Genomic DNA, 15290 nt, shown 5'->3' with positions numbered 1-15290 from the left:
TTACTTGGGAATTTGAGGAGTTTAAGGATATCTTATTTTTTCACTTGTGATCCACAAACACACTTTGATTATAGAACAAATTCTCCTGAATTAAAAATCTTATAAACAAAATCTCAATTAATGATTGACAATCTACAAGTAGGTGATAGTCATTTTAAAAATTATTAAAGCATACAGCTGGCTAATAAGTATTAGTATACGATACAAAAGAAAATTGAAGCTTAATTTAATGTGTTTTACAAATGATAAATCTTTTTCTATTAAAAATAGTAAGTCCAATGCTACTGGCAAGAAGGTAACCTGTACCTTCTATATATGACCATGTCTTTAAGATCGTAGATTCCACTTAGGATGTGATCTGTTCTGACATGTTAATTAAGGCACTCTCAAACGCAAAAGAGCTATATGATCTTCTCTTCCCCCAGTATTCACAAATCTAACAGTTTCAAGTTTCTCCAATACCCAGAATTTGAAATTTATAGCCTAATTTGTAAAAGCATGAGGGAAGCTCCTATAACTCCAAAGTCCAAAATGACTAAAAGTAGACAGCCTCATAGGCCTCCTCCAGTTACCTTACGTACGTTCAGAATCAAGTAGATCCTGTAAGCGCTTTTCTATTCCTAATCATTCACACCACTAGCACCTTATCTACACTGTTACAACAGCCTCCCAACATTGTGCTTCCAGTATCTCTGATCTCCAGTTCAAGCCACACAGCACTGACCAGCTAAGTTCCTGAAACAAATTCTCAGTCTCTCCTGTAACTTGAGAATGAGCCTAAAACAAACAAAAAAATCTACTCACAATCCTTCAAAAGTCAGTCGTTATATACATATGTACATATGTATATATATCTAGCAGCATCAAATAAGCAAGACACCAAAACACATTGGAATGAAAAGTAAAGTACCTCTATCAGATAAGCAGGGAACCAAAACATACTGGAACAAAAAGTACAAACCACCTCTATCCATTTCACCATTCAAGAACATTTCTGATTGGTAAGTATTTGGGCTATAAAATCAGTTTCTAAGACAAAGTTCAATGAACAGTGAGTCAATTATAAAGGAGAGTTTTAGGTGGCAAGTTACAGTTACTTAAGTACCACGTGGCCAAGCTAGGGCACACTACAATATAAGCATATTTTACAACAGTAGTAAAATTATGGTTTTGTTATTACTCTGTATGGTTACATGATAATGACTAAGAAACGAAATTACTAGGTATAGGATAAAAACTTCTACTAACTACTAAGATAGATATACAAAGCTCTAAGCTCTAAATTCTCAAGCATCAGAAAACAAAGTAATTCGAGTGAAATTCCTCATTTTCAAAGCTTTTCCTAATTAAACAGAACAATTCATTATGAATATTTTTTAATTAAAAAAATTTTAAGAAAATGCTTAACTTCAATCCATCAAGTCGTCAGACATAACTATCAGTTAACAGAAAACATAGATTACAGAAGAAAAAATTAAACAGCACTATTAAGGAAGCAACCAGACAAACCCAGAAGAACATTCTGCAAGATCTGAGAGGTTTAAAAGAAATAATAACCAGATGCAATGCAGTAGATAACAGTTTAGATTAACCACTTATCAAAGATAATGTAAGATAAATTGGTATTAAATGAGATGAAATTTTATTGAAATAGAAAGGTGGAGACAGCTGACTAGAAAAAAATATTTTGTAGAGTACGATTTCTATGTTGGTTTAAAATATATATATGTATAGACATACACAGTGAATATATGTACATTTATGCAGAAAAAAGATCTGGAAGGAAATCTATTAAGATATTATAACAGCGATTTCTGAGTGATGGGAATATGATGTTTTAATTTTTTTTCAGTTTTGCTACTCTGTATTTTCTAATTTTCTACTTTGTCTTCTAAAATATTTTGGGGCGAGCCCAGTGGCCCACGGTGGTTAAGCTTGTGTGCTCCACTTTGGCAGTGCGAGGGTCCCAGGTTCAGATCCTGGGCATGGACCTATACATCGCTCATCAAGCCATGCTGTGGCAGTCTCCCTCATACAATAGAGGAAGATTGACACAGATGTTAGCTCAGGGCCAAACTTCCTCACCAAAAAAGTAAATAAAATATAAAAGGTTATTTAAAATCAACAGTTATAAAATAAATAAACTTAGGACCCAAATGAAAACCATTTTTTCTTTTTTAGAGGAAGATTAGTCCTGAATTAACATCCGCCACCAAATCTCCTCTTTTTTTTGCTGAGGCAGATTGGCCCTGAGCTAACATCCAGGCCCATCTTCCTCTACTTTATATGTGGGACACCTACCACAGCATGGCTTGACAAGTGGTGCATAGGTCTGCACCTGACATCCGAACCGTGAACCCCGGGCCGCCGAAGGAGAGCATGCGAACTTAACCACTGTGCCACTGGGTTGGCCCTGACCCAAAGGAAGATGATTTTTAATTGCTATTCCTACCAGTTAAAATTTATTCTGTATGAGGCATTATGCTGGGTGCTTTTGTTATACATTAGTCTCTTAAACTCTTATCTGGAAGAAACGAATATTAGGGACTGATATCAGATTAAGCACTCGAACACAATCAAGTAATAGAGAAATACATACAGTCCTCCAATCACCTGAGAAACATCTTCAGTTTACATCTTAGGAAAAGCCAATTAACAAAGCCACAAAAAAGTGCATGAAATCCAGTCGACATACAACTACCAAACCAAGGAATTTCATCAAAACCTGAGTTTTTGGTGTATAAACAAATGCTCCATTAGCACACTCAAAAATATTTATTTATTGAACTTGTTTAACCAACATTTAAAAAAATCTGTGAATTCTTCCTTTTTGTTTTTTAAAGACTGGCATCTGAGCTAACAACTGTTGCCAATCTTCCTCTTTTTTTTTTTTTTTTTGGTTTTTCTCCCCAGGACATAGTTGTATAATTTTTAGTTGTGGGTCCTTCTAGTTGTGGCATGTGGGACGCCACCTCAACGAGGCCTGATGAGCGGTGCCATGTCTGCGCCCAGGATCCAAACCAGCGAAACCCTGGGCTGCTGAAGCAGAGCACTTGGCCAACGGGGCCGGCCCCAGTGAATTATTTCTTACAAGGGTTTTGACATACCGCTGCATTCCTGCTCTGAAGCAAAGGCTTTGTGTTCCGAATTAAGAGTCTATGGTCTGGATCCATAGTATATGGCTTCTTCCTTTTGTCAGTCTTTTCCTTCTGTTCGTCATCAGAGTCATAGAAACTCTTTTCATTGTCTTCCAGACCATCATCCTACAGGAGAGAAATACAATCTCAAGATTAGTTCAAACCTTGAACAGCCCAAATATTATACAAAGAAATCTTCCATTTTAACATCTACAATAGCGATAATAATTTACTGTAGAATACTACTGTTGAGGCAATTTGAAAATATTATGCTACCTATACGAAAGAAAGGCCTTGGTTTTTCTCATATTTTAAAACACAATAACTGTCCTTTAGTGCAACAGATCACACTTCTTTTCTATTACACAGTAAACCTCTGAAAAGATTAAATCTCCACAGAAATACCCACAACTGCCCAAAGGGAAAACTTGACAAAGCCTCTAAAAGGGAACACCTACACCCTGAAAACTATGTCCATAAATAATCAGCCACTCTGTAACTGAATCAAATGGTCAGAAGAAAGAGGAGAAGTGTTTGAACGGCAACACACATAAAAAAATCAGAATAAAGCCTGACAGGTTAAAAACTAGTGATTAAGCAGCTCTCTGCGTTGTCAAGAAAGACTCAGCTTGAGATTTATGTGTATCCATAGGAGTTGATTCTATGTTTTTCTTTTGTACTTTTCATTTGAATTCTCTATTATCTCTGCCAATAAAATCAGCCTATAGGCATTTAGTCCTAAAAATAAACAAACAAGAGCACAGGTAAAGACAATAATATCCACGTGGGTGGATCCAATTCAATCACTGTTTAGAGGTAACTTCTGTTGCCAAGTACCTGAAATATACTTTCCATTTCTGGGAAGATGGAGCAGATGTACTTTCGCCCATTCTTCTCACTGTGTAAACCAGAAACCCGAGACATTATACACAAAACAAACGTAAGAAAGGAAAGGCAGAGAGAAGCAGAAAGACTGGATAGGGACCTCAGGACCCAAAGAAGGACACAACAGTGAGTTCCTTGGGTTTTCATTTCTACCTCATATATCAGACCAAGTTCTAGAGAAGCTGGTAAGGCAGAAACACCAACAAGCATAGATAAACAAACCCTCCAAAACTCTGCTCTCTGTGGCCAAAGGAAAAGACAAGGCAAAGTCTAGCAAGACAGAAACCTTTTAGAAAGTAACTGCTCTCGTACAGCCAACACTAGAAAAAAAACTACAGCCACAGCCCCACCCCCACCAGTGGAGGCTGACATGGGTAGCCCAGACTTCCACCCTCACCACGCTATAATGAGATGCCCCAACCATCCCACTGGGGTGGTGTCAGAAAAGGTCTAGATGGGACCGAGACTTTAATTCCCACCAGGAGGTAAGCAGGCACCCCACGGTGTCAGTGGAGACCAGGTGAGGAGCGTGAAGATCCAATCCCATCCCTCAGTGAGGAGGTGACCAGATCCCTCCCCACTGAGCGAGAGTGAGAGGATGCTTAGGGTACTCAGGACCTGCAGCACCACCACCCAGTGACAACAAGGACACACCACTCTATGGTGTTAGTGGAGGACACATGTGGAACAGTAATGAAGCACTTCTATCCCTCACAGCCAGAGCGTTACCAGGGGAGTATTAGTGGGGAGCCAGAAATCCCACATTCACCACCGTGACAATGAGCACGACCTCCCGGAGGTGTCAATGGAGGCTGAGCGAGGAACCTAGACTGCCTTGAAGAAGCTGTGGCAGGCATATGCATGTTAAAGGTGATTATGATGAGATCTCAGAGGTAAAGGAGGAAGATGTTATTGGAAACTGGAGGAAAGGCAATCCTTGTCACAAAGTGGCAAGAACTTGGTTCAACTGTGTTCTGGTGTTACGTGGAAAGTAGAAGCTAAAAGTGATGAACTTGGATATTTAGCTGAGGAGATTTCTAAGCAAAGTGCTGAAGGTGCAGCCTTGTTTCTCCTTGTTGCTTATAGTAAACATGAGAAAGAAAGATAAATTGAAGGAAATGTTAAGCAAAGGGGAACCAGAACTTGAAGATTTGGACATTTTCAGGCTACTCATATCACAAAAATCGAGAAAGCGTCTTCAGAAGAGAACACCAAGGGTGTGGCTTGAAAATCATTTGATAAAAAGGTCATGAGTACCGATCACGGATTTAATCTGACATCTCAGCAGAAGCCAGGAGTAGAGATGGGATTATACCAGCAGAAACACTGCCAGCTTGGAACAAAGGGGAGAGACGGGACAAAATGAAGGACGGCTGTCAGACTTCTGCGGTCCTACAGGACAGGACAATGTAAGGACACACAGAGAAGGCAGCCTTCTCTAAGTCAAGTAGAGAGGCCTCAGGAGAAACCACACCTGCTAACACCTGGGTCTTGGACTTCCAGCCTCTACAACACTGAGAAATAAATGTCTGTTGATCAAGCCACCCAGTCTGTCCTATTTTGCTGTGGCAGCTCTAGCAAACTAATACAGAAATCAACAAACAATTCACCAAAGGAGATACACAAATGGCAAAAAGCAAATAAAAAGATAATCAACTTCATTAGCCATTAGGGAAATGCAAATTAAAACCACAGCAAGATATCACTACAGACATAATAGAAGGGCTCTCACCTAAAACCAAAAAATAGTGACAACAGCAAATGATAGTAAGGACAGAGAGGAAAGGGATCCCTCATATACTGTGGTGGGAATGTAAAAGGTTACAGCCACTCTGGCAGGTTGGCAGTTTCTGCAATTATACAACCCAGTAATTGCACTCTTGGGTGTTTATCACCGAGAAATGGAAATGTATTCTCATACAAAAAACTGTACACAAATATTCATACCAGCTTTATTCCTATTAGCCAAAAGGGAAACAACCCAGATGTCCTTCAATGGATGAATGGTTCAACAACTGGTTAAACAAATGGTTAAACAAAATGGTTAAACACCTAGGCCACGGAATATCACTCAGAAATAAAAAGAAACAAACGACTGATATACACAACAACTCTGATTAATCTCCAGAGAAGTATGGTGAAAAAGATTAATATGAAAAGGCTATATACTGTATAATTCCATTTATTTAACATTCTTGAAACGAAAAAATTATAGTGATGGAGAGCCAATTAGTGGGTTATGGTTAATAACCTATGGAGGTTAAGGGGAGGCAGGTTAAGCACAGGGAAGGAAGTAGGTTTAGCTATAAAATCACAACATAAAGGATCCTTGCAATGGAAATGTTCTGAATCTTGACTGTATCAGTGTCAATATCCTGGTTGTAATACCTTACTACAGTTTTGCAAGATGTTACCATCAGGAGAAAATGAGTAAAGGTTATTCCAGATCTTTCTGTATTATTTCTTACGACTGCTTGTGAATCTACAGTTACCTTAAGATAGAAAGTTTAATTGAATAAAATTGAGGAAAAAATCAGTAAATCACTTAAAAGCTATTTGTACATATTTATAATATAACAATAAAAGTAATTTATTTATAATATAACAATAAAAGTAATTATCTAAAATGCTTCAAGTTAATATCACTTAAAGAAGTATTTTTCCCTTGCTAAGTGCCTACAGATAATACATAGTCTTTACTTGACTCTTGACTAAAATATCACTGAAAACACTTTTCATCAAAAATATGACCATTCGGTTTCTTAGAAGTAAGCATATTGTCAGTATTTTTTAAATCCACAATAAAAAAATCTTAAGAAATGCTCCAAAACAGAAGAAACACCAAATTTATACTCTTTGAAAACCCAAGAAAATGTTTAAATAATACCCATCTTTGAGAGTGAACTACAAATTGTAGCATTATCCTCTTCCTTTGAATACACAATCAAAACAAACTACTTGCCTTAGTGCTTTAAAAAGCAAAAGAAGCGGGGACTGTAACTGAGATATATTTTTATATCAAGGCCATACTTGAGTGACTGCTCCTATATGGAGCTTCAGGCCAAACTGGTTTTATTAACTCAATTAGTAAACTAATAAAGTGATACACAAACAATCACATTCTCTAAGCATAAGTACACACCTACAATGCTTAGCCAACTTCAATCAAATAAATATTCAAACTCCACCTGAAACTGATACACGATGAAACTGCTGTATTAACACAGCACTGTAACTAAAAATTAAAATCCACAAATGCACATAAAAAGCTGCTTTCAATAAGCATTTATTCATTCTATTTCTCCTTCATTATTAACAGACTTTATTAAAATTCAATTATATTATTTCAATAAAGAACATAATCATATTGCTTACTTTGCAGTACAAGTCTTTGGGATTATGATAGCAATTTTAGTAAAAAGACTGCAATGGAATTTTTTTCTTTCATTAGTACCTGTCCCCCATAAAATTCAAGGATCTAACAAAGCTATCAAGAAAAGCTTCTACAGGGGCTGGCCCAGGGGCGCAGTGGTCAAGTTTGCTTCACTCCACTTCACTGGCCCAGGGGTCACCTGTTTGGATCCTAGGTGTGGACCTACACACAGCTTACCAAGCCATGCTGTGGCAGGCGTCCCACACATAAAATAGAACATGGGCACGGATGTTAGCTCAGGCCTAATCTTTCTCAAAAAAAGAAAAAAAGAAAAACTTCTACAAATCAAAATTCATAAAATTCATAAAAATACAGAAACAAAAACTGGAGGTCAGTATCTACCAAAAAGCAAAATTCCTATTAACTCTCCTAGTCTTTAGTTTAAAAGCCTGAGAGTCTATACCCTAGGGAGTAAAGAAGATAAAGCTCAGCTTTTAATCTTCTCAATCTACAATTGAGGTGGTTAAGCTAACTCAGAGGGTTGATACCCTGAATATTCTACAAACAAACCAAAATCCATCATCCAAAGCCTCAAACTAGTTCAACAATTGTTCATAAAGCCAAGAAGGAAAGAAGGGAGGAAGAGAGAGAAAGAAGAAAAGGCAGCGTCATTAAGGGTCAGGATATTGTTTCCATTTGGGAAAGAAAGCAGGATATTAACTAGACGATGTCAAGAGGGGGGCTTCTGGACTAAATTTATAATTTCTGTTTCTTAATCGGAGTACTCATTACAGAGGGGTATACAGTTTGTGAAAATTTATGAAGCCATTTGCTTTTGACACATGTACATTACGTATTTCTACTTCAATAAAAAAATTTAAATATGCAAATAAGAAAAAAGACAATGATGTGAATATAAATTATGAAAAACAAAAAGAAAGAAGGTGAAAAATGAGGATAACACAAGCATTTAAAATGAACTGTAAAATATCTATGGATAACACGTTCAAGGAATTAAGTGATAAGACTGAGCTTTTGGAAGGGAATTCAACTCCATATTATTTTTATAGAAAAGTGAGATTCACTTTTTAACATCATTTTGATATAAAGCACTACAATTTCAGTAACCACCTGTAGAGTTAATATGGCAATCTTTAAAATTTGACTTTGACTAATTTTACATTAGTGATAATTTGGACAGATCAGAAAGAGGAAGATTTTTGCTCTCTTAGAGATCACAGCCCAGGACAATTAAGTAAGTTAAATAAAGAGTCAGATTTTATATGTTAGATAACTTTGAACAGTTTTGAAATAATCATTCTTAATTAAATTTTAAATGTATGATGGAATGAATTTTATTTTCAGCTTGTTGAGAAACAGAAAAGTTGGTTAAACAAGTAAGGTAAACAAGGTATGAGAAAGATGTTTAGTCTACTTCAGAGTAAAATTAGATAAAATGGGCTTCAAAGATGCTGAAATTGATTTTTAGAAAAAAGTTTCCATTTGCTCAACTTAGTATATTAACTGTACATCATATATAAAAGAGGAAAATGAATCAATTTTAATATACCTCCAAGTGTATTTGAAAGCAATATTTTAGAAATATTTTATTTTTAGTGAAACTTTAATTTTTTTAACTTATTCTGTACTTTCTATTTCTTGTCTAGCAATTGATATTATGCAGGCTCGATTTATGTAATTCACCTGTAAATTTGGAACTAAGTAAAAAGGTCTCTTCTACATAGCTGAAATAGCTGTTACGAAGCCTTTAGATATTATTCTAAATATAAAGCCCTTACTCAGAGTATATTATGCACATAATTTTAACCATCGTAATAGTCTGGTTTCCTGATGAACAGATAAAAATAAAATGTATAACTTAAAAGAAAATATTAGGTTATTTCTTTCATTCCCTGCCAAGGGGTAGGGAAACAGAAATGTGTTCTATGGGCCAGCCCGGTGGTACAGTGGTTAAGTGTGCACATTCCACTGCTGGGGTTCACCAGTTCAGATCCTGGGTGTGGACATGGCACTGCTTGGCAAGACATGCTGTGGTAGGTGTCCCACATATAAAGTAGCGGAAGATGGGTATGGATGTTAGCTCAGGGCCAGTCTTCCTCAACAAAAAGAGGAGGATTGGCAGCAGATGTTAGTTCAGGGCTAATCTTCCTCAAAAAGAAAGAAAAAAAAAGAAATGTGTTTTAGAGGTGTTTGCATCAAAAAGGTAAAAAGATAAACAAAATCAATTATTATTATGGATTGTTTCTATTGAGCCTGGAGAAATGAGGTATTATCATACATGTGGTTTTCTAATGGGTATTAATTAAAACATTTCATATTGTCATTTATTGGTTGGCAAGTTTTCTAAGCCACATGGTCATTAAGTAATGTCACCTTTATATTACAGACTGTTACAAAAGATGGAATCATTTGACAGAAACCTGACAGATGCAAAAAACATTAACAAACTCGTGAAACTGCTCTTTTGTACCTTGAGAAAACGGCTGTTCTAAAGCTAGGGTAGTTAAAATAAATTTAGATGACCAAGTATTTACACAAATAGACAAACTCTCTAAGGACAAACCTGAAAAATTGGAACAACAAAATAATGATAGTTTTTGTTTACAACCCAAAGAATAAAACAAATATCTGAGTACATAATAAATGACTAAAAAATAAACAAACGGGGGAGAAAGCCAAGTCTTCCTTACAGAAGAATTCCAAACAACAACTATGCTAATACGCAGTGAATGTGTACCACAGGCTTGAAATGTTTTTCTATGATAGCATCATATTCATATTCCAAGGTGAGTGTCTCTCAAACAACCTATACAGAAGTAAAGATGCTTCCCTATGGAAAACTATTAAATGGCTCAAAAAGGAGCCCTAGTTATTAAGTACACAAATACATAAAATGTATGTGATAAAACTCATAAAATGCATATTAAAAAGTTACATTTATAAATGAATATTTTACTTTTCTGTGGCTTAAAATATACGTATGTACGTAAAATGAAATTATATATTACCACAGACTATTTTCTCCATCTTTCTAAAAAAGTATCCATTCAAGCTGAAACCGCCCCAAAAGCTTTAGTCCTCTCATTTAGAAAATAGGAACCAACTTATATTTGAGAAAGTTTTGTAGTTTCTTTACAGTGAAGATAGTGTTTTAGAAATACATTCTGAATATAGATGAAATTATATAATATATAGAATTTTACAGGAAATCTGAGAGTAGAAGAGGGAAGAGGGTAGAGTTAAAATGAGAGCAGCCATGAGTTGAAGAGTGTTGTAGAAAGGTAACCTGTATATGGGGACTCACTGGACCACTAGCCCTACTCTTGCGTATGCTTAAATTTTTCCACAATTAAAAATTTAAACAGTGAGTCTGACTTCTCTGTAGATCTACTAGAAAAACACAGTAATCAAGACAGTGTGGTATTAGTCAAAGAACAGACAGAGTAATAAACAGAAGAAAGAACTCAAAAAAAGACCCACATGAATATATAGTCAACTGGTCTTTGACAAAGATGCAAAGCCAGCAGAATGGAGAAGATTGTCTTTTTGACAAATGGTGCTGGAACAAGTGGACATCTACATGCAAAAAGAATGAATCTAGACACAGACCTTATACCTATTATAAAAACTCCCTCAAAAAGGGTTATAGACAAACCTAAAACACAAAAGTATAAAATTCCAGAAGATAACATATGAGAAAATCTAGATGACCTTGGGTATGGTGATAACTTTCAGCTACAACACCAAAGAAAGTCATGATCCACAAAAGAAATAATTGATGAGCTGAACATCATTAAAATCAAAAACGTCTGCTCTGTGAAAGATAATGTCAAGACAAAGACAAGATGAGCCACAGATTTGGAGAAATATCTGATAAAGGGCTGTTATCCAAAATAGATAAAGAACTCTCAAAACTCAACAATAAGAAAGCAAACACTCTATTAAAAAATGGGCAAAACACCTGAAGCGACAACTCACCAAAGAAGATACATAGATGGCAAATAAGCTTATGAAAAAATGCTCAATATCACATGTAATTAGGGAAATACAAGTTGAAACAACAATGAGGTACCACTACACACCTATGAGAACAGCCAAAATCCAGAACACCAACACCACCGAATGCTGGTGAGGATGGAGAGCAACAGGAACTCCCACTCACTGCCAGTGGGGATGCAAAATGGTACAGCCACCACGGAAGACAATTTTGGCAGCTTATTACAAAATGAAATATATTCTTACCAAACGATCTAGCTATCATCATCCTTGGTTCATACCCAAATGAGTCCCGACAAAAATCTGCACAAGGTTTACAGCAGCTTTCTTCCTAACTGCCAATACTTGCAGGCAAACAAGATGTCCCTCAGCAGGTGAAAAGATGAATAAACTGTGGTACATCCAGACAATGGAATATTATTCGGTGCTAAAAAGAAATGAGCTAACTAGCCATGAAAAGACATCAGGGATGCTTAAATGAATTCTACTAAGTGAAAGAAGCCAATCTAGAAAGGCTACATAGTATACGATTCCACTTACATGACATTCCGGAAGAGCAAAACTATGGAGATAGGAAAAAGCATATGGATTGCCAGGGTTGGTGGGGGAGGAAGGAATGAACAGGCAGAGCACTGAGGATTTTTAGGGCCATGAAACTATTCTCTATGATACAATGGTGGAGTCATGTCATTATACATTTATCAAAACCTACAGAATGGTACACCACCAACAGGGAACCTGAATGTAAACTACAGACTCCAGGTGATGATGATGTATTAATGTACGTTCACTGATTGTAATAAATGGACCACTGTGGTGCAGGATGTTGACAGCGGGAGAGGCTGTGTGTGTGAGCGGAGTAGGGAATATATGAGAACTCCTGGTATTTTTTGCTTTGTTTTGTTGTGAAACTAAAACTGCTCTAAAAAAAAAACCTGTATTTAAAAAAAAAAAGAACCAGTGAGTTTAATATATCTGAACCTATCTCATATGAAAATAGGTCTTTCTTCACTCACGTGTCCTGACTACCCCAACTGCTAATATAAAAACATCAGAATAAAATTAGCTTTTCACTTAGCTCTGACACATTCACTTTCAATAGAGAAAAATGTTATTTTAAATATAAGCTTTATGAAGGCAAAAAAGAAAAATTAGGGCCAGCCCCATGGTGTAGCGGTTAAGTTCAATGCATTCCACTTTGGTGGCCCTGGTTCGGATGCCAGGTGCAGACCTACACCACTCACTCAGCCATGCTGTGGGGGCAACCCACATACAAAACAGAGGAGGAGTGGCACAGATGTCAGCTCAAGGCTGATCTTCCTCGAGCAAATAAAAGAGGAAGATTGGCAACACACGTTAGCTCAGGGCGAATCTTCCTCAGGAAAGCAAAAAAAAATTACCTTTTACTCCATAAAGTGTATTTTGGAAAGGCATAGTGTAGGTATTTTTGAAGTACTATTACACAGATCCATGGAATAAAGAAAATTGTGAAATTATACTTAAGTAGTAATACTCTATATAGATTTTGTACCTGAAGCTCCAAACACAAATGTTCACAAAAATTGTAATAAATCAGTGTTTAAACTCACAATTTTGGAGTCTGAGGATAATCTCTGCTTTTTAAAGAGATCTTAGGACATAGAGAGACTTGCTCATTTTATCTGAATGGATTAATTAAAAAATAAATACAAACTACGAGTTTCATGTCAGTTCATAAGGGTTAACAAAAAATAAAGAAAAAAGAAAATTGACAATAGTTTAAAATTGCACACAGCAAAATTTTCTCATATATGAAAATTGATGAAGAAATCAATACTCCTGAAAAACATCTACTTTTACAACATGTGAACAGTAAAGCTGGAATTAGAAATAAAAGGCAACTTCAGCTGAAGTAATTTCTAATATGACTAAAGCACTTTCACAAACATCTTACCGAATCCTTAAAACAAGCCCACAAGGTAAGCAAAGCAGGTACGACTATCTTTCTCACAGATGAAAGAACAGAGGTGCACACAGTTTACATGAAGTATCAATGATCTCAGAGATGAGCAGTGGGGGGCCCAGATCTCACCTCAGGAATCATTCTTCTTCACCCTGTCATCCCTCCCTTGTATCACCTTGGCACTTACAGTACTCAAGAACAAGACACTGAACATACCCACCTGCCTTCTGAATTCCATGACAGCCTGAAGGACACCAGCACCACCTTAAGATTTCTACTGGGACAAAACAACCTCTGTGGTCTGCTGTGGACACAGACCAGTATATAATGTCTAAAAGCCACACAGCGGAACACAGCATGACATTCTTATGCCGTCTGAGATGCTGCATTAGTCAGCTTGGAAGACTATAACAAAACACCAGAGACTGAGTGGCTTAAACAAAAGGCATTTGTCTCCCACATTTTTGGAGGCCAGGAAGCCCAAGATCAAGGTGTCAGCAGATTCGGTTCCTGGTGACAACCTACTTCCTGGCAGCCCTCTCACCACATCCTCACATGGTGGCGAAAGAGAAAGGAAGCAAGCTCTCTGGTGTCTCTTCTTATAAGGGCACTATTCCCATGATAAGGGCCCCACCCTCATGACTTCACTTCAACCTAATCACCTCCCAAAGTCCCCACCTCCAAATACCATAACATGGAGGGTTCAAACTTCAACATATGACTTTCGGGGGACACAAGCATTCAGTCCCTAGACACCATGGCAGTATATTGGTGGTACATCTCTCTGACACTGGGTTAGATGTCCCAGCCAAGACCAGAGTGGGGAGGCGATTAGCAATATCATAATCACTTAGTTAAATTAGCTATTCAGTATGGATAGCACACCTTATCAGAGAAACACAATCACTAGAAAAAAATGTTATGTTTAATAAAATTTTAAATTTAATATTTTTCTCAAAGGAAAATTAAAAAAGAAGTTTCTTTGCCCCCAAATCAGGCCTTATTAAAACAACCGAGGATATACATACCGCTTCGAGACATTTTTTCCTTCTTCGAGGTAACTGTTATGCTCTTCACTTTACGTGTTTCATGCCACAGCCCAGTGAGCACGACACCACAAGGTGGAAGCGTGGGTCTGAGGACCAGCGAACAACCGAATCTCTCCCAATACATCACAATTATGGGAACACCTCTCTCCAGTAACCTTGTGTTGAGCCACTAGGAAGTTCAAGTGCTCAATTGCCCACAACACCTCTCATTTCTTATGACTATGTGTTCAGCTCCAGGATATAAGAAAAAAACTTTCTGAATGCAGTGGTTGCCAAACTTTGTCAATGAAAAACCTGGAGCATCTACACGGGGCATGTTCTTAAGTGTCTCTGAAATTAAATATACTCATGACAGATGTTGAGCTTAGGTCAAAGGGTTCTAAGACAGGAGAAAGAAGGGTCCCAATTATTTGAAAACTAACCTCGACCTAATGATGGGTAATAACTAAGAATTGACTTTTGTTAAGCAGAATGCATTTTAGAGTGGTTCTCTTTCAATCATAAACTATGAAACAAAATTAAAACAAACCTAAGCAGAACTAATCATGATTCTTCAGGTATTCATTCCCTCCTTACCTTAAATCCTGAAATAAAGAGAATATATTAGAGAAGGTAAATGCCCATTGAATAGAAATTGATAAATTTAATTCTCCTTTAGGACATTAAAAAAAAAAGGGTTATATGGTTGGCACAGAGGTTTTGAAATATTTGTAGACATTTATGGAAGAGAGGATAAATCAGTAAAGTTTTTTAAAAATCTTGTGGGGAACTGTAATACTTGAACAGACAAAATAATACCTGTACTCTAGATAACAAGTGACGTACTCTAGATAACAAGTGACTTGAGTGACCGGAAAAAGTTATGCAAGCAAGTTGTTTCAAAAATA

At 36.7% G+C, this 15290-nt stretch overlaps 1 protein-coding gene across 9 annotated transcripts in view; it reads right to left on the bottom strand.

The window, feature by feature from the left end:
* AP3B1 (adaptor related protein complex 3 subunit beta 1) overlaps positions 1–15290 on the bottom strand; it is a 230528-nt gene that overhangs the window by 132808 nt on the left and 82430 nt on the right. For 8 of the 9 annotated variants that reach the window (XM_044777972.2, XM_044777965.2, XM_044777964.2 and 5 more), the window contains exon 8: positions 3108–3263. In XM_044777972.2, coding sequence (XP_044633907.2) covers positions 3108–3263 — 156 coding nt within the window. Of the gene's footprint in view, positions 1–3107; positions 3264–3974; positions 4561–15290 lie in introns of those variants that run through there. The other variant, XM_070517893.1, reaches the window with a different exon arrangement.

Source organism: Equus asinus, chromosome 9, assembly GCF_041296235.1.
Source record: "Equus asinus isolate D_3611 breed Donkey chromosome 9, EquAss-T2T_v2, whole genome shotgun sequence".
NCBI lineage: Eukaryota > Metazoa > Chordata > Mammalia > Perissodactyla > Equidae > Equus > Equus asinus.
The sequence above is the reverse complement of the archived record's forward strand: the minus strand, read 5'-3'. Positions and strand labels throughout refer to the sequence as shown.